At 41.7% G+C, this 22,630-nt stretch overlaps 1 protein-coding gene across 2 annotated transcripts in view; it reads left to right on the top strand.

Annotated features, from left to right (window-relative positions):
- PIWIL4 (piwi like RNA-mediated gene silencing 4) overlaps positions 1-22,630 on the top strand; it is a 524,721-nt gene that overhangs the window by 235,533 nt on the left and 266,558 nt on the right. For both annotated transcript variants that reach the window (XM_077484954.1, XM_077484955.1), the window contains exon 6: positions 14,422-14,543. In XM_077484954.1, coding sequence (XP_077341080.1) covers positions 14,422-14,543 — 122 coding nt within the window. The remainder of the gene's footprint in view (positions 1-14,421; positions 14,544-22,630) is intronic.

Below are 22,630 nucleotides of genomic sequence, written 5' to 3'. Positions count from 1 at the left end.
CATTTATAGGTAAAGTTGATCCGGGGAAAATCCGATTGCCTCTCAGGGGATCAAGAAGGAATTTTTTCCCCTGCTTTAGCAAATTGGATCATGCTCTGCTGGGGTTTTTTGCCTTCCTCTGGATCAATTGTGGGTATAGAATTGGGTATATGGGATTGTATGATATTATTATTATTATTATTATTTTTTTTTTTTTGTTTTGTGGTTGAACTGGATGGACTTGTGTCTTTTTTCAACCTGATTAACTATGTAACTATTCTTATATACTCAAATGGTTAAAATAATGGTCAGCTAGGCAAATGGGGCTAGATCAAAAACATTGTTGTTAGTTGTTAGTCACAGTGAAAGAAAAAATGTTAATCCAAAGAAATTTTAAATGATAAAAAAACTCCTTCACGGGCAGATGTATAAATTCTCCAAAAAACGAGTCCCCATAGTTCTCATCCTGATGTTAAAGTGCAATGATGAACACAGAGATATATATTCACGTACCAGGGAGATAGTAAAGTCCCTAAATACTACAATTACAAATTATATTTTGTTCTTCTTTTTTCAAGTCACAGATATATTCAAAGATGGATTTAAGGTAACCACATGCTAGGTTTCCCGCAGCGTGTCGGTAAAATCCCATAGGCAGTTGATACAATGATACATTGTTTTAAGCAATAGTGGTTACTCACGGCTCCAGCTGGTAACACTGAGATCTCCACTAGTCCTAAGTGGAGATCGATCTGTCAGTGTATGTGCAATGCATACAATTCCTCGGCAAGGAGTTCCTCATCTCTGATTTTTCTGTGGATTTTAAATTTATGCAGTATTTCAATACTATCAAAAGCAGGTTGATAATAGTCCAGCGGACAGTAGAATCAAAGTCTAGGATTCTGGTACACAGGAAAAATCTACAGCAAGGTTTTCAGAATAGTTATTTCAGATGGTGCACCCTTTGCATTAAAAAGGGCTTCCCCATTAGAGACCGGGGCATAGGCGGGGGTCGGTATAGAGCAGGGGTGCTGTCCCAGTGTAAAAGTTTACATGTTTCGTTCCTCTGATACCAGAACTTTGTCAGAACTGGACTATTATGAACCTATGAAACTATTATGAACCTACTTTTGACCAATCAAATGACAGCATTTGATTGGATGACGTAAGTCAGCAGAGCTTCTGCTCATTCACTAAGCTCTGGAGTAATTGCACTTGTAGAATGCACAGTCTATTTGCCTTTAGTAAATCAGCCCCTGTGTCTTCACTGTGTCATACTGATAGGAGAGGAGCAAAGTGAGCAGAGGAGTGATGACTTATCAGTGAGGTGCTGCTCTTTCTTTGTCCAGTCAGCAGTCTGTGGGTTTGTTATTGGCCAAGCTTTGCTGTTGTGAAGGTAGAGAACCTGGTTGTGTTATGTGGCAGATATGCTTTAATTCTGAGATTGTGGTGAGAGAATTAGAAATCCTATGGCAGGTATAGTTTCAGATACAAACAGAAGAAAAACAGCGCCAACCTAAGTGCAGTATTTTAGATCACAGATATTTATTTGTAAAGTAGTACACTCACTCTCTATCGGAATGTTTCAGGCACATCACGTTTTACGTGTAAGAGAAGGTTCTGGGGGGCATCACAGGGCTCCCGGGGAGAAGTGGTCTTCTTTTTGCTGTTATTTTCCGTCCGGTGGTTCCCAGCGTCTCACGGCCCGGTGTCGCAGCATCAGGGAGGTCAGTTCTTTCGTTGGTCGTACGGGGTCGCGCTGTGATGACGTCGTTGCACGCGTTCGGAGCATGCGTGCTCCTTCCTCAGGCATATCGACCACCATGTTGGAAGTGGTCAAATAAGGAAAGGGCAGTGCTGATTGGTCAGTAAGGTTAGGGTGCCACCCTCTGTGGGGCGGGGTTATTGCGGCCAGGGCCTGGTGTTGGTAGGCTATGTGTTGCAGGCTGGCTGCGTGTCATCATGCGTGTACCTATGTATAGGACTTGGTCATTGCGAAAAAACCTTTTTAAGAGTGGTATTTTGTGAAGTATAAAAAGAGTTTTATTTATGAATCTATATGAAAAAGAAAATATATGATAAAAAAAATGGTTAATAAGAAATGAATTTGGATTTTAGTGTCACGAGAAAAAAAGGGGGAAAAATGTGGATAGAAAGATTAATATGGATAAAAAATATGGATAAAGAATAATAATGATAAAAGATGAAATTTTATTATTAAAAGCAAGAGGATTTTTGTAAAGAAAATAAAAAATATATAATATATTATATAATATATATTATATAAAAAATAAAAAATATAAAATAAAAAATATAAAAATAATAAAAATATGAATATAAAAATAAGTATACATATATTATAAAAAAAAAACGTGCAAAGAGGTCACCAAGAATGTATTTCTTTAGGGGATGTTCAAAAGTTGATAATATAAAAAAATTTGATAATATAAAAATCGATAATAAAAAAAAGAGACATTTTTTATTTATATATATGTGAGAAATATGAAATAAGAGAAAATATATGGAGAAATAAATATATGCAAAATAGTGTTAATAATTAATTTATTTAGTAATGCTAAAAACTTTTTATGTTAAAAATTGATGATGGTAGAGAATTGATAAGCACACATATGTGTACATATGGGAAAAAGGGGGGGGGGAGAGCACTTTGGATGATAACCAAATAATGTAGAATAGGTAGGTTAGGTAGAATCAGATGATATATATATATATATATATATATGCACACACACATGCATACACACACACATATATATATATATATATATATATATATATATATATATATATATATATATATAATGTACACGAACATATAAACAAGTAGGTAGGACCAGGAGGTATACATACACATATATATATATATATATATATATATATATATATATATATATATATATATACATATACACACATGAGAACGAGGTTAATGAGAGTGAAGATAATATGAGGAGTGCTTCCGTGCGCTCCTACATACACGTGTGCACTCCTATATAGAATCAAATATACAATATGGACAGGGGGATCTAAAAAGGCACGTCGATTTTGATTTGTGTTGGGGGGGGGGGGGGGATGGGTTTTTTTTTTAAATGAGGGGGGGAGGAGTGGACTATAAGGGGACAAAGAGAGGGACGGGAGATGTGTTAGGAAGGTATGGTGAATGAAGATTACACAACTGAGTTTATTTCTATTTCTTCGTTGAGGCCTCCAGGCGTGAGAGTGTCTAACGTGTATATACAGAAGGTTTCTCTCTCGCAGAGATGTTTAAAACGCTCTGCGAGGGAGAAAGATCCAGGTACCTGTTCAATGGCCCATACTTGCATGCCCTCAGTGGAACCTTGGTGGTGTTCTTTAAAATGTCGTGGGATGGTGAGATTGGAGTCCCCTTCCACCGATCGGCGATGCTCACCGAACCTCTTTCTCAGGGTACGAGTGGTACGCACAATATAGAGTAGGTTGCAGGGGCAACGGATCGCATATACTACGAATTCAGAAGAGCAGTTGTAAAATTCATTAAGTTGGTATGTATTGCCCTTAGTGGTAAAAGATTTTTGATGATGGTGGATGAATTTACAGGTCAAGCACTTCAGTTTTTTACATTGATACATGCCCTTCAGGGTGAGAAATGTCCTGGGTGGTTTAGACTTGTTATTAGTTGTTTTCAATTTACTCGGGCGATGAAACTTTTTACATTGCGGGCTCTGCGATATGTGATCCTGGGGGTATTTGTAATGGAGGTTTTTAGTAAGGGGTCTTCCAGAAGGATACCCCAATGGTTTTGGAAAATCTTTTCCATTTTTTTGTGTTGAGAGTGATATTGGGTGATAAATCTGGTTATATGAGTTTGGGAATGGGCATTCTGTTTGTTCGGTATGGTTTCGTGTTGTTGGGGTGAGTCATGGGGTGTTTCTAACTGGGTGTCCAGGAATTTGGCAAAGGCTTCCTCCACTAGGGTGGAGGGATAGCCTTTGTCCTCAATTTTCTTTTAAACAGGGTACCTTGCTCAATGTAGTCTGAATTGTGAGTGCAATTTAGTTTCAGACGATTGAATTGGCTTTTTGGGATATTAGTGATCCACCTCGGGTGGTGGCAACTTTGGAAATGTAGATACGAGTTTCCTGCAGTGGGTTTGATGTGGTTTCTTGCGAAAATGCTTTTGTCAATATGGCAAAGTTCAAGATCTAGAAAGGGTAAACTATCCGGACTGGATTCGAAAGAAAAAGATAGACCCAGATTATTGGCGTTACAATGGGATACGAAATCATCTATGGGTGGTCCGGTACTATCCCATATGATGATAATATCGTCTATGTAACGACCTATGTAGATTATGTGTTCTGTGTAGGGATTGTTGTTCCAGATGTATAAATGTTCCCAGAGGCCCATTGCCAGATTTGCATAGCTAGGTGCAAAATTGGCGCCCATAGCTGTCCCTTGGGTTTGTAAGTAGAATTTTTTATTGAAGGAAAAGTAATTATGAGTGAGGCAGAAATTTGTGGAGTCTAGGATGAACTCTGCTTGTGCAGTTTTTAGGGATGGGTCTAGGGCTAGAAAGTGTTTTACTGCTCGAAGGCCAACATCATGGGTGATTGATGTATATAGGGAGTTGACATCCAAAGAGACCCACTGATAGGTGGGCTCCCAGGGATAGATTTTTAGAATGTCTAGCAGATGTGTACCATCATGTATGTAGGTTTGGAGATTTTGTGCCAACGGTTGCAAAAAATGATCAATATAGATGGAAAAGGAGCTGGTTATGCTTTCCATTGCAGCTACAATAGGTCTACCTGGGGGATTTTCAGAATTTTTATGTATTTTCGGGAGGTGATAAAAGTATGGAGTGTTATAATATGTTTTAGATAGGAAGGAAGCTTCTGCTTTCGTAATAATTTGATCCCTAAGGGCTTGTTTTATGAGTGCTTCAGCTTCTAGAGAGAAGAGGGGGAGCGGGTCACTTTTTAAGGGTTTATATGTATTTTTTATCAGAAAGTAGTCTGTTGGCTTCGTTTATATAGTCATCATAGTTCTGGATTACTACACCACCTCCTTTGTCCGCTGTTTTGATGACAATGGAGTTGTTTTTTGTTAGATTCTGAAGGGCCCGAGTTTCTTGGGGAGTGAGGTTGTTCTTATGACGCTGTAAGGGAGAAGTGGGCTTAAGTTTGCAAAGACGTTTTATATCTGCATAAACAACCTGGTAGAAACGTTGTATGTATGGGCCTTTGGCCTGGCTGGGGTTGAATATGGATTTTGGCCTAAATGGGATGTGCTTCACTGGGGGGGAATCTAACTGATGATGTGTAACAAACGAAGTGTCTGAGAAACTGGTAGTGGTGGCAGGGTCTTCATTCATATTGTATAATTCTTCCAAAATGGCTAGGCAAGGATCATCTTGATCTGCATTTGTTGTACATAGAGGGGAAATATTATTCACACTGGATTTTGTAGTATTGCTGGGATTTTCTTTATTGGATTTGATATTGAAGAAGCGTTTTACTGTGAGATTTTGTATAAATTTATTTAGATCCACAAATAGAGTAAAGGGGTTGGGGTGGGTGGTGGGTGCAAAATTAAGTCCTTTATTTAACAGGGAGATTTCATCTGGAACCAGGGTATGTGAGGAGAGGTTGTAAATTTTTATAGTTTGGCAAATTTTTCTTTGGGTTTTGTTTCTTCTACCCCCTTTTCTGCCTCTTCTAGTTTTCTTTTTTGTGCAGGTTGAGGGGTTAGGACTAAAAAAGACTGATCATCAGTTGGTGTGGAAAAAACGAGAGGATGATTATTAAGTACTTGGGAATAGGTTTTTTGCTGGACAACTGTAATGTTGGTGTCCTGTGTGCCTTGGAGAGACTGTTCTGCAGGAAGTTGCGGGGTTGGTGTGCTAGAAGTAACCTGATTGCTCTTTTTTGTGTGTCCTGTAGGGATGTTTTCATCTCTAATAGAATTATTTTTGTTTCCATTTTTGTTTTGGTTGGGGATGTTTGCTGAGTTGTTGTCAGCTACACTGTCAGTAGGAGTTGTGGTACATTTTTTATTCTGTATGATTTGGATATTTCTTTTTGGTTTTCTGTACCGTTTGGGTTTTGGTTGTAGAATGTGAGAGCTGTTTTCCCTTGTGGGTTCTGGATGATGGGCTAATAATATGTGCTTGGTTGATTGGTTGTTGTGTTTTGAGTGTGGATGTTGAGAGGGGTGTGCGAATGGGTGGTATGCTTTGAAGGGCCGAAAGGAAGGAGGGAATTGGATCTGCATTAGGGGCACTGGGGCAGAGTTTTTGGTTTTCCACTGGAAGACCCTTTTATTGTTATAGTCATCTACATCTCGTCTCATTTTTTGAAGTTTTACCTTTATTAGTTTTTCTTCATCTAATTTTGTTTTTCTTTTTAGTAGATCTAGCCATGCACTGGGAAGATTTGGTGTCTCATTTGTGAGATTCGATAATTGGTTTTTAAGCTTTTCTAAGAGTGACGCGCTTTTAAGATCTCGCTGTTTCATAATAATGTTGATCCATTTTTGGGAGCAAAATTCAGAGATATGTTCCCATTCGGTTTGGAGGTCGAGTGAGAGGAAGGCGCATCTGGTTTTTATTCTGAGGCCCCTCGGGGTGACTTTAGAGGAAAGGTAATTTTGAAGAAAAAACTTGTCCCATACAGTATATGTAGTTGACCAGGGCATTCGGTCGCTTGGCTGGAGTCCAGCTTTACACAGTGTGCCATTAACCACTTGCCGACCAGCTGCTGCAGTTTTGAATGGTGTGGCTGGGCAAAAACTACATTATGTTACGTCTCTTAGCCCTGTGGCCACTAGGGGTGTGCATGCCCGCTGCTTGCCCCCAGAGCCGATGCGAGTGCCCGGCAGGCACGATGACCGCTGGGGTCCCTTGATCGCTCGTGACACACCGAGAACCGGGATCTGTGCGTGTAAACACACAGATCTCGGTTCTCTGAGGGGAGAAGAGATTGATCGTCTGTTCATATCAAGTATGAACAGCGATCTGTCATCTCCCCTAGACAGTCAGTTAGAACACATAGAGGGAACACAGTTAGTGTTAACCCCTTCTCTGCCAGTGACATTTTTACAGTAATTAGTGCAACTTTATAGCACTGATCACTGTATAATATAATGCTATAAATCTATCCCCTATTTTATAGACGCTATAACTTTTGCGCAAACCAATCAATATACGCTTATTGGGATTTTATTACCAAAAAAAATATGTAGAAGAATACATATTGGCCTAAACTGAGGAAAAAAATAGCTTAAAAAAAAAAAAAAAAGGGGGATGCTTATTTTAGCAAAAAGTACAAAATATTGTGTTTTTTTCAAAATTGTCGCTTTTTTTGTTTATAGCACAAAAAATAACTGCAGAGATTAATAAATACCACCAAAAGAAAGCTCTATTTGTGTGAGGAAAAAAGGATGTTAATTTTGTTTGGGTGCATCGCTGCACGACCGCGCACTTGTCAGTTAAAACGACGCAGTGCCGAATCGCAAAATAACTGGCCTGGTCATTCAGCAGCCAAATCTTTCGGGGCTGAAGAGGTTAACAGAACTGACCATCCTGGTTCATCTTGAAGAGATACAAACTAAAGAAGAATCAGTCTTAAATGAACCTCCTGCTGATCCATCATTGACTCCTGTTACCCGGCCCGTACTTCCCATGTGTTTCTTCTCCTGGTAACTATCTCTCTTATAAGTGCTTGGCAACTATCTGCATTGCCCTTGTTTTCCTATCTTGACTTACAATAAAGAATTCGGTCATCAGTATTTTGTTTTGATGGTTTCCAGAAACAGTAGTGTTCAAGATAGAGGTAGCAGTGCACAATTAGAATACTTTTGTAGCACTGTATTGATCTTTTTATTATGAATATACTGTAAAGTTAAAACTAAAAGAATCATTTCTGCTGTTATGCTCCATAGGGGGTTTTCTCAGTTGATGTACTAAGATAGCTTGTTAGTTGAATAAAAATGATCAGCCAAAAAGGTAAAGATATACAATTCATTCATGTACAGCAGCATAGCTTAAAGTAAAAAACATGATTGTCTTATGCCAGTGTTTTATTGTTTGAAGATCACCTGACACAGCTGCTCGATTTTGTTTGCCTATAAGCCTTCCCTGATTGAAAATTGATTTTAGAGTAAATGCCAATCTTAACCACTTGCTACCCAGGCCAATTCTGACACTTCACTCCTACATGTAAAAATCATAATTTGTTTGCTAGAAAATTACCCAGAACCCCCAAATATATATATATATATATTTTTAGCAGAGACCCTAGAGAATAAAATGGTGATTGTTGCAACTTTTTATCTCGCACGATATTTGCTCAGTAATTTTTCAATTGCGTTTTTTTTTTTGGAAAAAAAAACAGTTTCATGCATTATTATTATCATTATTGCTATTACTATTATACACGATTTATATAACACCAACAGTTTACACAGCGCTTTACAATGTATGGGGGGGGGAACAATACAATTACAGTACAGTTCAATACAAAAGGTACAGGTGGGCCCGGCTCGTAGAGCTTACATTCTAAATGGAGGGGGTGGTGGTAGAAAAGGTAATAGCTGCAGAGAATGGTTTGATGTGAGGGTGGCTCGTGGACAGTTGTGAGGTGGGTGTGGGATAAGCTTCTCTGAATAAATGAGTTTTCAGGGATCTCCTAAAGGTGGACAGGGTAGGGGCTGATTGGACAGACTGGGGCAGGGAGTTCCAGAGGATGGGAGAGGCTCTGGAGAAATCTTGAAGGCGAGCATGGGAGGAGTTAACAAGGGAGTTAGAGAGCAGGAGGTCCTGGGAGGACGGAGGGGATGATTTGGGCAATATCTGCAGATGAAGTTGGTGATGTAGATGGGGGTGAGGTTGTGGGTAGCTTTATATGTTATGGTTAGCATTTTGAATTTTATACTGTGGGGTAGGGGAAGCCAGTGAAGGGATTGGCAGAGAGGGGCGGCAGTCATGGATGGATTAGTGAGGTGTATTAGTCTAGCAACAACATCCATAATAGACTAAAGGGGGGATAGCCTGCTTAAGGGTAGGCCATTAAGGAGAGAGTTGCAGTAGTCAAGGCGGGAAATAATCAAGGAGTGTATGAGTTGCTTTGTGGTGTCAGTCAGGAAGGGTTGAATTCTGGAGATATTGCGGAGGTGAAGGCGGCAGGATTTAGCAAGTGATTGGATATGGGGGCTGAAGGAGAGGTCAGAGTCAAGGATTACACCTGGCATGTGTGGAGGGACCAATGGTTGTGTTGTTGATATTAATGGTAAAGTCATGGGGGGGGGATAGGGGGTTGGATCGTGAAGGAGGATATATAACAAACTCAGTTTTAGAAAGATTCAGTTTGAGGAGGTGGTGTGACATCCATACTAACATGTCATTCAGTAAATTTGAGATCTGTGAGGAGATCAAGGGGGTGAATTGAGGAGTGGAGAGATAGATCTGGGTGTTGTCGACATAGAGGTGGTATTGGAAACCATGGGAGGTAATCAACTGGCCCAGAGAAGCGGTATAGAGCGAGAATAGGAGGGGCCCGAGGACGGAACCTTGGTGTACCCCAACAGAAAGAGGAAGGCGAGTGGAGGAGATGGAGTTGTAAGTGACACTGAAAGTGCACTGAGATAGATAGGAGGAGAACCAGGATAAAGCAGAATTGCGGAGGCCAAGGGAGTGTAATTTGCTGAGGAGGAGCAGGTGATCAACTGTGTCAGGCAGCAGAGAGGTCTAAAAGTATGAGTATGGAGTAGTGGCCGTTGGTTTTAGCAGTTAGTAGGTCATTGGTGAGTTTTAGTAGGGCAGTTTCAGTAGAATGTTATGGGCGGAAGCCAGACTGTAGGGGGTCGAGAAGGTTGTCCATGAGGTAGCGACTCATTTGGTCATGGACAAGGCGTTCGATGAGCTTGGAGGCAAATGGGAGCAGGGAGATGGGTCTTAAGTTATTCAAACAGGTGGGGTCTAGTGAGGGTTTTTTGAGTATGGGAGTAACCAGTGCATGTTTGAGCGGGGAAGGAAAGGCTCCAGAGGAGAGGGAAAGATTGAAGATGTGGGTTAGGGAGTTGATGATAGAGTGGGAAGGTGGTCACAGTAATTGTGAAGGGACAGGGTCCAAGAAACAGGTAGTGAGGTGGGCCATGGAGAGGAGTTTATCAACTTCATCATTAACTGCATTAACCACTTGCCGATCGCCTCCTGTACATATACATCGGCTGCCACAACCGAGGTATCCATCTCTTCGGGAGCCGGTCATGTTTACGATAATGGTGGTCTCTGTGGCGGATTTGCTGTAAGATCACCTTTATCGGCAACGGAGGAGGCCAATCAGGACCTATCTGTGGCAGGGTATGGAGACGAGTGAGGGGAAGATGGCCCCCCACCTGTCTCCATACCATAGCAGGGCGGCAGCGATTTCATAAAGTCACTTCCGCTCATACATCTTAAATCTTTTTTTTTTTTATTATATTACATTTTAGTCCAAATATGAGATCTGAGAACTTTTTGACCCCAGATCTCATATTTAGGAGGACCTGTAATGCTTTTTTTCTATTACCAGGGATGTTTACATTACTTGTAATAGGAATAAAATTGACCGATTTTTTTTTTTGTAAAAACTGAAAAAGTAAATAAATTCAAGTAAAATAAATAAGAAAATATTTTTTTTTTAAAGCGCCCCGTCCTGACGCGCGCAGAAGTGAGCGCATACATGAGTAGCGCCCGCATATGAAAACGATGTTCAAAACACACATGTGAGGTATCGCCACAATCATTAGAGCGAGAGCAATAATTCTAGCCCTAGACCTCCTCTGTAACTCAAAGCATGCAACCTGTAGAATTTTTTAAACTGTGCCTATGGAGATTTTTAAGGGTAAAAGTTTGATGGCATTCTACAAGCGGGTGCAATTTTGAAGCGGGACATGTTTGGTATCAATTTACTTGGCGTATCATTATCTTTCACATTATAAAAAATTGGGCTAACTTTACTGTTTTATTTTTCTATTAAAAAAAGTGAAATTTTTCCAAAAAAAAAAAGCACGCTTGTAAGACTGATGCGCAAATACGATGTAAAAAAAAGAATTGCAATGACCTCCATTTTTTTCTCTAGGGCAGTGGTCAGCAACCCAGTCCTCAGGGCCCACTAACAGGCCAGGTTTTATGTATTACCTTGGGGAGATGCAGACTAGAATACTGCAATCACTGAGCAGCAAATCATATCACTGGTGAAGTATTTCAGTTATCTTGTAAACCTGGCATGTTAGTGGGCCCTGAGGACAGGGTTGATGACCACTGCTCTAGGGTGTTAGAAAAAAAGGGGTAGATCTGAAATGAGGGGAAGCTCTGCTGATTTTATTATCCAATCATGTGCAAGCTAAAATGCTGTTTTTTATTTTCCTTACATGTCCCCATCGGATCTACAGTCACTTTACTTCCAAGTGCACTTGCATAAATTGAAGCAATTAACTTGCAGTGCAAAGTGGATTTTCCTTTAGTAAATAACTCCCAATAATGTTTTTGGGTTCTAAGTCATTTTCTGGCAAAAAAAAAACAGTTTTAACCTTGTAAACACCAAAATCTGTAAACGAGGCTAGTCCTTATGTGGTTAAAAAAAAGTTAGCCCAATTTTTTGCATAATGTGAAATATGATTTACGCGAGTAAATAGATACCTAACATTAGAAATTTTTTCTGCAGAAGCTTTGCTTTTTGCGCAAGTTTAAAGATCCTGTGATATGCTATCAAAAGCTGGCTGGGTGACAAGCTGGATACTCTTATCCTTTTAGTCTCCCCAGCCTGGCCAGCGAGCGTGTGCAGGCCAGAGCTCCGCGCTGGGTCGGCCACGACAGGCCTCAGCTTCAGAGGCAGTCGGTGAGCGTTAATGCATATGACCGGGCTACTGATGTCTGTGTCACAGTGTGCCGGGCCAGCAGCCATCCCGTACCGATCGGAGAGTGGGTTTGTGATGGAGTGTCTCCCAGCTCTGCAGGACTAGTAAGTACAGCTCTCCCTGCCTCTGTGGGGCTGAGCAGCTGGACATTCCCTGGGAGGTCGATTCGGGGGTCCCTCATCTCCCTCTCTTCTCTCTCTGTCCCTATCTCCCCCCTCCCTGTGGGGGATGCTGCATGAGGCTGCTGAGCGGTGTGTGTGTGTCATATGCAGGGGCTCTCCAGGGGGGCTCTCACCTGGGGGGACTGCGCTGGCTGGCTGTGCCCTGGATGTGTGTGGATCTCTCCCTGGGGGTGTCTGGAGGCTGTGCCCGTCGATCGCTGTAGCACTGTTCACCGCATTTATCTGCCTGTTTTGTTCACTGTCCCTCATGTTATACAGTGTTCGGTGGCCATCTTTGGTGGGGCAAGGAGGAACATGCTTTCCTGTAGCTCGGCGGCCATTTTCCTAGTGTTTAGGTCCTTTATACTGGACATTGGCTCAGACAACCGTGGCCTGAACATCTGTAGATACTGCAGTAAACATAATAATAATCATAAGTCCATTACTCCATATCACAACAGAAAAACATTTCCCATTAAGGATTTTATTAATTGTCATTCAAAATATGTGATATGTGTAATTGCAGCCTCTGCAGGTTACAGTATGTAGGATGCGCTATGAGATCTGTGCGCACTAGGATAAGTGAGCATTATAATGGTACTGCCTCAAGCAATATAAAAAGGTCTAACGTATCAAAACATTTTAAAACAATGCATGAAGGCAATATGACCTAATTTTCATTCTGTGCAGTGCAGAAAATTAAACAAGTGGCACGTGGAGGGGATACACACAGAACAGGAAGTGAGATGGATCCTTTCCCTGGGGACACGGATCCCCGCTGGAATGAATTACAGATGGGATGTGGATTCATTCCTTAAATAATGCAATCCAATTCCCTCATTCCCCTTAGACATGATGCCTCTCTGTCTCAGTTCTCTCATTTCTAGTCTTCACTAACCACCTTTTATTACTTTTGACCCTTGTTGATACATGTTGTATGAGGTCTTTTGTTTTTCCTGTCTTATACACAGTGGTTTACCATGATGCCAAATGGATCCTCACGCATGGACTACATGCACCAGCATACTAAAAAAACAAAACAAAACAAAACAAAAAAACACTTTTATTTTCTTGCCCGTTTGTGTAGGGAGATCATGTATAGTATCCCACTGTGCTTTTAAATCTTTTGAAACATGTCAGGTGATGTATATCTTGTGTCTCAGTCCTCTACCGGCATTTTGGCATCTTGATATTAACCTCTTAATTGCCCAGTTAATTGCTTCAATTTACCATGCAAGTTGATTTTGAGGTGGAGTTTATGTGAGTATAAATGTATTGCCATTTTTATGTTTAACATGCTACGACTAAGGCTGTTGCCGAAACGCGTCAGCTGTTTTGCTTGTCACTTCATGTAACCAACCATTAAAATCACTATATGGGCTACAGAGTTTCGGGCTCAATCCTTCTACTTGTTTAAGCTTCTGGCATGGACCGATTCCTTCTCCCTCTTGCTGATTGTACGGCCGAGCCGGGAGAAGCACCGGAGGTCAGCCTGTAAGAACGATCAGGCGGCTGAACAACCACTATGATCGCCAGCTCTAAAAGAAGATATCTGATGCCTGTAGCTGCAGGTCTCATTCACATATCCCCACTCAACGTCAATGACGTTATATGGTGTCGGGCAGGATGTGGATAAAAAGCAGGTTTGTATCTGAACGTCCAACCCAATGAACCAATACATGTAAAATTCTGTGTTGGCATTTACCCACCCTGTAAAAGTTGTATGCAAGCCGAGGTTCCTAGCCTGTAATTGTTCCCCCAGTGGTTTCACTTTCTGTGGTTTTATGTTTAACATGCGTAATTGCTTGTCCTATCACTAACACAAAATAAGTCCTTTGAGCCCTGGTTCACATTGGTACAATTTGTCAAATTGCATGTCAAATCAGCTGCATTTGCTGGCAATGGCACGGCACCAATTTCAGAAAGTAGTTTCTGTACTACTCTTTGCGATTTGGGCTGCGATTTACATTGACATCTGTGCAGAAACTCACACAGATGTCTCTGAAATCATGGCTGAAAACGGGACTGACATGCGGGAGTTAAATCAGCAGAAATCGCACGGCTTCATTCCCCCAGCTCAGTGTGAACCTGGGCAAAAAAAGTTTCAAAGCAGTCTGGGACATTTTTAGCAGTTAACATACTGTATATTGACCTACTTACAGTCTCATCCGTTTAGGTACCCTTTATGCAAGCAGAAAAACAATGAACATTTAGCCTGCAGCAATCAGTGGTTGATTTCATCCTGTCTATAAATACAATAAAAAAAAAACAGGAAGCAAAGGGTTTTGGACAGGCTGCGGTTATTACTCCTTTCTGTATGTGGTTGTGTTTTGTCTTTTTTGGACTTTTGAATTTATTACTAATGTAGATAAATCATTATTAGGTTACAGAGCTCACCAGTACAACAAAACATGGAGAAGATGTGAAGATAACACTGACACTGACAAGTGTTCTGCCAGCAGGGTCCCCAACCTGCATCCAGTTCTTTGGGGTCCTTTTCAAGAGGTAAATTCTGCATGAATGTATGTCTAAAATTCTCTCCACATGCCTGACTCTAAGCCCCAGTTCATCCTCAGTGTGTATGTGTGCACGTTTTGTGTGCTTATGCCACTACCCTTCCCAACAACCTGTACATTGTGTTTGATAAAAAACACATCTAATGCCACGTACACACGAGCGGACTTCTTGTCGGACTGAACTCCGAAGGACTTTTCGGCGGAGTTCCCCTGAAACGGACTTGCCTACACACGATCACAGCAAACCGATGATGTACGACGGGACTAGAAAAAGGAAGTTCAGTAGCTAGTAGCTGCCCTTGCATCGTTTTTGGTCCATCGGAATAGCATACTGGCGAATGGTTTTCTCAATAGGAACTGGTTCCGGTGGAAAGATTTGAAACGTTCTATTTCTAGGTCCATCAGAATTTTGAAAACGTGATGAAGCTCACACACGAGCGGAATGTCCGACGGAAAGTCTGCTCGTGTATACGCAGCATTAAAGTTTTTTCATTTATCCATAGTTCCCGCTGATGGCAACAACCGTGTAAAAAATGTTCACATGCTTATGGCTCCTATTGTAAAGAAACCCTTATGCAGTTTAGGATTGAACCCCTTCTTGTCCATTTTCATTGGGTGGCCTTGTGTTTTCTTTAGAGACCTTAGGTTAAATAGACCCCCTCCCTCCCCAATGATATATTACTAAACCCAGGACCCTGCATTCACTATATCTGGTCACCCACAGAACATGGAAATGCAATCATTTTTGTGAATATAAACTGATAAACAAAAAATAAAAAAATGCAGCGCTAAGAGTGAGAAAATCACCCACTTTTAAAAAAGGTGAAATTAATTTACAAATAAATGGCATAGCATAAGCTAGACATAATGAAAATACCAAAAATACAATGTGTATAAATAAGCAATACAGAGATCCACGTGAACCATAACATATGGATCAAACAAATGGTGTAAAAAACAAAAAAGTATAGAATATGACTTCCAGAAAAAATTCTTGTAACAAATAAGAAAATAATCGTCCCTTTAAGCAACAGATGATTCCTCCTCAGTAGGGAGTGGTCCAAACTAGCAGTAGTGCCCAACTTCCAGTATATACAGAATGGAACACTGAAGACACCATCATACCGACACCCCTCAGAGACTCCTCATACAGGTACTACAGCATACTGGATAGATATAAATAAGGTAATGGGTACTTTTACCCGAAGATGTGGACCCACACACCTTAGTGGTGAGTCAATCAGGCATCAAGCAGCAACAAACAACAATCCTCTCGACAGAGGGTCCTGGGTTCTATACTTTTTTGTTTTTTACACTATTTGTTTGATCCATATGTTATGGTTCACGTGGATCTCTGTATTGCTTATTTATGCACATTGTATTTTTGGTATTTTCCTTATGTCTAGCTTATGCTACGCCATTTATTTGTAAATTAATTTCACCTTTTTCACAAGTGGGTGATTTTCTCACTCTTAGCGCTGCATTTTTTTATTTTTTGTTTTCTATGCAATTGTATCATTGTTGATGCTGGCTGCTTTATATATTATTTTTTTGGTAGCGCAATTATACATATATTGGGAATAAACTGATCAATACCTTTTCTCATCAGCAGTACAGAGCAGTCTTGTGACTTCTATCAGTTCCTGGTAAAGCTTGTAGGAGGAGTTTTCATACTGCCCTGGCTGTCCTATCAGGATTCAGGACCCCTGATCCTCGATCTGGACAGTGCTTATTGGCCCTGTGCTGATTACATGCACTCTCCCAAAAAAACAAAACAAACTCCAGCAAATACATACCAAACTGTGTATGTGCAGCCTGACTCCAGTAACTGTCTTATCCGGACATCTTCTGGAGTCAGTGGAAGAAGAGGATCTGTGCATACAGGATCATACAGCCTTTTTACACAATGCAGAAATTTAACCCCTTAGGTTCCACAGTGAGTAGAGCAAGCATGATTTACTGCTTATACAGACTGATTTTACTGTTGTGGGTTTTGTAACGCTTTAAAGCGGACCTCCAGTCATTTTTTCATTTTTACATCTATTAAGTCTTCTGCCCTTGTTGTTTTAACTTTGGATAGTAAAACATTTTTTTTTTTTTTGCCAGTAAATACCTTATACAGCCCACTTCCTGGTTCTTGTTGTTAGCCTATGTAGACATCATGCACAGCTCTCACGCTCATGAGAGTTTGCCAGTAAGGGAGGGGGGATGAGTCATAAGAGGGCCAACGAGAGCTGCAAGGCTGCAGAGCTGGAGCTGTGCCTCCTTGTGTCTGTAAATCCATGAAGTGAACATGCAGTAGCTTCAGTTGAACCCAGTTAAAATGGTTGCAGCCAGACTTAGTGGAGGAAGATTTCTGCAGCATATTTGGCAAGTACAGAATCACAGTATATATAAAATAATACGCAAAGTGGTTGGAGGGAAGCTTTAGAATGGCAAAGATGTTTTTATTACAAATAAAGTGAGCAGACTGCAGTTCCTCTTTAAGTGTCTCCCTGGAGAGAATGAGTTTAAAGTGTTACTAAACCCCCCAGTAATATTAAAATAGCTCATCCGTCCCCCCACAGTGTTCACAGATTATAAATCATCTTTTTACCTTAACCACTTCAGCCATGGAAGATTAGGCTGCTCAATGACCAGAGCAATTTTTACAATTTGTCACAGCTCTGCTTTAACTGATAATTGCGTTGTCATGCAATGCTATATCCAAACGAAATTTGCGTCCTTTTTTTCCCACAAATAGAGCTTGCTTTTGATGGTATTTGATTGCCTCTGCGATCTATATTTTTCCGATATTTTGGAAAAAAAAAAAAAAAAGATATTTTCTACTTTTTGTTATAAGAAAAATTCAATAAACTCAATTTTAATCATACATTTAGGCCAAAATGTATTCAGCCACGTCTTTGGTAAAAAAAAAAAGGCAATAAATGTATATTTATTGGTTTGCGCAAAAGTTATAGCTTCTACAAACTAGGGTATATTTTCTGTAATTTACCAGGCTTTCATGCCACGTACACACGACCAGACTTTTTGACAGCAAAGGTCAGACGGAGCGAATCTGTCTGAAAATTTGATCGCGTGTGGGCTTTAGATATAGAACATGTTTTAAATATTCCCACCGGAACTCCGTCGGACCCAGTTTCTAGCAGGAAACCCGTTCATCTGTATGCTGGTCCGATGGACCAAATACGACGCAAGGGCAGCTACAGCACCTGCCCGCGAGAATGTTTCCAGCGCGATCCTATCACGCTAATTCTCGGCTGTGGGGTGCTGTACATCTCGCGCTCGCTGCAATAGGAAAAACACATTTTACTATTGCAGTGAGAGCCTGAGAAAACCGAAAATGTCCCTTAGGTCTGGTATGGTTTTTAAGGGGAACCCCCTATCCTGAAAAAACGGTGCGGGGGTCCCCCCAAGGTCCATACCAGACCCTTATCCGAGCACGCAGCCCGGCCATTCAGGAAAGGGAGTGGGGACGAGCGAGCACCCCCGCCCCCCCCGCTCCTGAACCGTACCAGGCCGCATGCCCTCAACATGGGTGGGTGCTTTGGGCAAGGGGGGCGCCATGCCCCTTATGATGTCACAGTCCCGGGGAATGCTGTGACTGTGAAGTCATAAGGGGCGGTGTCACCGGGTGACATTTCTCGGTGACCCCGCCCCATGCCTATATAAGTCGTAGCGCTCTGTGCACACAGCATTGCAGTGGGAGAGAGCATCGTGTCAACATCGGAAGAAGATCGGAGGGAAGAAGACGACGGAAAACACCAGGCCACCGCTAGCAATAGAGCAGAAGATAGCGGAGGAACCCGGGAGAAGAATCGGTGGGGCGGGAGAAGAGGCCGGAGGGAGGGAGAAGAACCCGGAGACTGGGAGGGAAGGTGGGAGAAGAGAGCGGAGGAGTCTGAAGAGACCCCCGAAGACAGAAGAGACCCCTGGAGCTGCCTAATAAACTACTTTAAAAACCTGTCTAGTTTTTTTTTTTCTTGACACCTTTCCCCCCCCAGGTGAATGGGTAGGGGTACGATGTACCCCATAATTATTCACAAGGGGCCTCCCAGATTCCGATAAGCCCCCCTGCCTGCAGACCCCCGCACCAATGGACAGGGTTGACGGAAAGAGGCCCTTGTCCTCATCAACATGGGGACAAGTTGCTTTAGTGTGGGGGGGCCCCCCTCCCCAAAGCACCCACCCCCCATGTTGAGGGCATGCGGCCTGGTACGGTTCAGGCTCGGTTGTCCCCCACCCCCTTTCCTGACCGGCAGGGCTGCATGCTCGGATAAGGGTCTGATATGGACCTTGGCGGGACCCCACGCCGTTTTTTTCGGCGTAGGCGGTTCCCCTTAAAATCCATACCAGGCGACGGGGCTCGCAAGGTGTCAATCTCGCTGATAAATGTGGCGAGATTCACTTCCTTTTCTAGTCCCGTCGTTACTCATCACAGATACATTCTGCTGCTTCTCTTGAATATGGATTTCTGAGGGTGTAAATTTTTGATTTCACTCCTCACTACCTATCACAGTTTCAAAGGCCATAAGACGCCCAGATAGCACAACCCCCCAATGACCCCATTTTGGAAAGTAGACACCCAAGACTATTCCATAGACTCAACCTGCCTTTGAATCAAAGGCATGTTGAGTCCATGGAATATTTTATATTTAATATTTTATTTTGCCACAATTTGCTGGAAAATTATTTATTTATTTTTTTGCACATAGTTGTCACTAAATGATATATTTCTCAAACATGCCATGGGCATATGTGGAATCGCACCCCAAAATACATTCTGCTGTTTCTCCTGAGTACGGGTATACCACATGTGGGAGACTTTTTGGGAGCCTAGCCGTGTACAGGACCTCGAAAATCAATCACCTCCTTCAGGCTTTCTAAGGGAGTAAAATGGTGATTTTACTCCTCACTACGTATCACAGTTATAGAGGCCCTGAAGTGTCCAGATAGCACAAGCCCCCCCCCCCCCCCCCAAATTACCCCATTTTGGAAAGTAGACACCCCGAGATATTTACTAAGAGGCAGGTCGAGTATTTTGCAGCTCTCATTTGTTTTTGAAAATGAAGAAAGAAAAGAAAAAAAAAATGTTTTCTTTTTTCAATTTTCAAAACATTTTATTATTATTTATTTTGCATTTTACTTTATAACTGTTCCTTTTATTTTTATTTATTTTTTTATAATCTTTTTTTATAGTTATTTCATGGAATGTAAATACCCCCTATAATAGGTAGTGACAGGTACTCTTGTTTTTTTTTTTTTTTTTTTTAAATGGGGTCTATTTGACCCTAGATCTCTCCTCTGCCCTCAAAGCATCTGACCACACAAAGATCGATGTGATAAAATGCATTCCCAATTTCCCAATGGCACTGTTTATATCTGGTAAGGGGATAAAAATGGGGAAGAGTGAAGAAAAAGAGAAAAACAGTGAAAAAAGTAGAGAAGAAAAGGAGAGTCCATCTGGGAGTGTAAAGCCACGGAGACCATATTTTGTCAAAAAGACGTTATCCCTTATCGGCCTATGCCGATGATTTATTATTCTTTATTACAAGCCCTGAGACCTCACTACCCAATTTACTGCAAGCTCTTAGAACGTACTCCACCCTGGATAATTGTGGTGAATGAAATCAACCTGATGGAACAACTGACGGCCGCTCTACATAGAAAGGAAGAAGAATTCAATAAAACCTGGCACTACTGGCACGAGTTTCGGTTCTCTCAAGACTATAACACCTCCGTGGCCCCCTCAACAGAGTGAATGTAATCCTTGCATGTCCCACGATTCTATATCCACCTGCATATATAACCAACCCCCCCCCCCCCCCTCCTCTCACTCTACTCCCTCCTCCTCTTATTTCTATTGATCTCGTTCTCTCTTTCTAATCTTTCCTTTCTCCCTTCTACTCTCCGTGCCGAAGAGCTTCTTCGTCACGCTGGGAAAAATGTTATGGGTGCACCCGACCAGTGGCACTAACAAGGTCCTAATTTGTTGTTGCTTTTGTACTATTACATAGGGGTACTGGAGCTATTCTAACAACCATTACGCTATGCATAAGGATTGCTATATTGCTGTTGCGGTATTCTGTATCCTGTTGACCTTTGTACTATTATATTTTGTTGGACTATTTTGCCCTGTCGGTTGTCCTCAATAAAAACTTTAAAAAAAAAATTACAAAAAAAGACGTTATCTCGCAAGACACTAACCATTTTTTCAATGAGCATTTTCCAAGTTAGTTTATGCTTCATTATTTCTATAACTGGACTTTTCCAGGCGGTTGCAATAGCAATTTTGGCTGCCAGGAACATGAAATATAGTAAAACGGAACTTCAGTCATTTTTTCAACGTTCCATCTATTAAATATTCTGCCCTTGTTGTTTTACCTTTGGATAGTAAAACATTTTTTTTCTGCCAGTAAATACCTTATACAGCCAACTTCCTGTTTCTTGTCTGGTAAAAAGCCTAGGTTTATGACATCATGCACAGCTTGCTCTCCTTCTCTCTCTCTGAGAGCTTTCCAGGAGGAAGGGGGGGGGGGGGGGGTGAGTCATAAGAGATGCAATGAGAGCTGCAGAGCTTGATGTGTGTGTCTGTGTAAATCCAGGAAGTGAACAGGCAGCAGCTTCAGTTGCCCATATTTAAAATGGATGCAGCCAGACACGGTGAAGGGAGATTTCTGCAGCATTTTTGTCAAGTACAGAATCACAGTATATATAAAATAATATGCAAAGTGGTTGGAGGGAAGCTTCAGAATGGCAAAGATGTTTTTATTACATATTATGTGAGCAGACTGCAGCTCCTCTTTAAGGTCTGTGTGTTCCTTGGGACATTTTCGAATGGTTTATTCAGTAGAGCAATAATTGCATCTTTAATAATATTAACCAACATAACTGAAAGAATGGTACTCTACTACTTCTATCGGTGACTCTTTAAAAGACCCCACGGGCCATCAGTTTAGAGGCAACCTTGAATAATAGGCGGAATTTAGGTTCAGGTTAATGAAATGTAAGATGTGGGGAACTGGGGAAATTGACGCTCACTTCAAAGTCATTAACGGAAAAAGAAGATTAACAGAAAAAGAAGATTTGTGAAACAATGTTCACTGATCTTCTTCCTCTCTACTTGGTGCAAGCCACCATGCAGATCCGAGGTCTGTCGATAGGTGCCCGGAGCTCAAAAAAGCATGGTGGGAGTGCACATGGGGGGAGATACCCAGCAGTTGCCAGGATGTGTGATGTGCACAGCCACTTCCATCTGACAGTCGACTTTTGAAATATACACACCTGTGTGTGTAAAACCTTGTGTGTGTGTGTAATCCCCCCTCTGCCAACAATGTACTGTACTGCAAACTTTGATAGCAGTAAATGGGTTAACAACCAGTAAAGGGCTTTCCGAAAACAAAGATCTGGGTAGCTCTAGTCTGGGATCACTGGAAACTGTTTGTGCAGTGAGAGCAGGATGTACTCAGGGTATGCACGTTCCCTGTAACCTCCTACAACTAATTGCTGTAGAAGCGATATATATTCTGTTAATTATTTGGGGTAACTATTGTGTGTTTCTTTTTTCTCTATCGTTCATTGACAGACACAGCAGCTCATCTTGACCTTAGGTTTATATCACCCCTTTAGTAGAGGACTAGGCAGAAAGTGTTAAAAACAGCAACACTTGCACAGTACCGCCCGGGGGGGGGGGGGGGGGTCCTACTGGCTATAACCCCTCACACTGCATCCAGCAGCTCAGGTTTTTTTTTTTTTTTTATGCATTTTTGATTCCTGTTATCTACAATCAACAGCCGGGCTGGGTGACAGGCTGGATAATATAGATCCTGGTAGTCTCCCCAACCTGGCCATCGAGTGTGAGCAGACCCTAGCTACACGCTGGGTCGGCCATGACATGCCTAGTCTAATCCAGGGGCAGCCAGTGAGATATATGCTCCGGGGCACACATATGACCGGGCTACTGCTTTCTGTTTCACAGTGTACCGTGGCCGGCAGCCATCCCGTACTGTACGGTGATGGGTCTGTCTGTGGAATGCGTCCAGCAGCCCCTACAGGAGGGGTAAGTATGATTCCACC

The sequence above is a fragment of the Lithobates pipiens genome, unplaced genomic scaffold (assembly GCF_037356315.1).
Source record: "Lithobates pipiens isolate NorthernLeopardFrog02 unplaced genomic scaffold, aLitPip1_a1.2 Scaffold_17, whole genome shotgun sequence".
Lineage (NCBI taxonomy): Eukaryota > Metazoa > Chordata > Amphibia > Anura > Ranidae > Lithobates > Lithobates pipiens.
The sequence above is the reverse complement of the archived record's forward strand: the minus strand, read 5'-3'. Positions and strand labels throughout refer to the sequence as shown.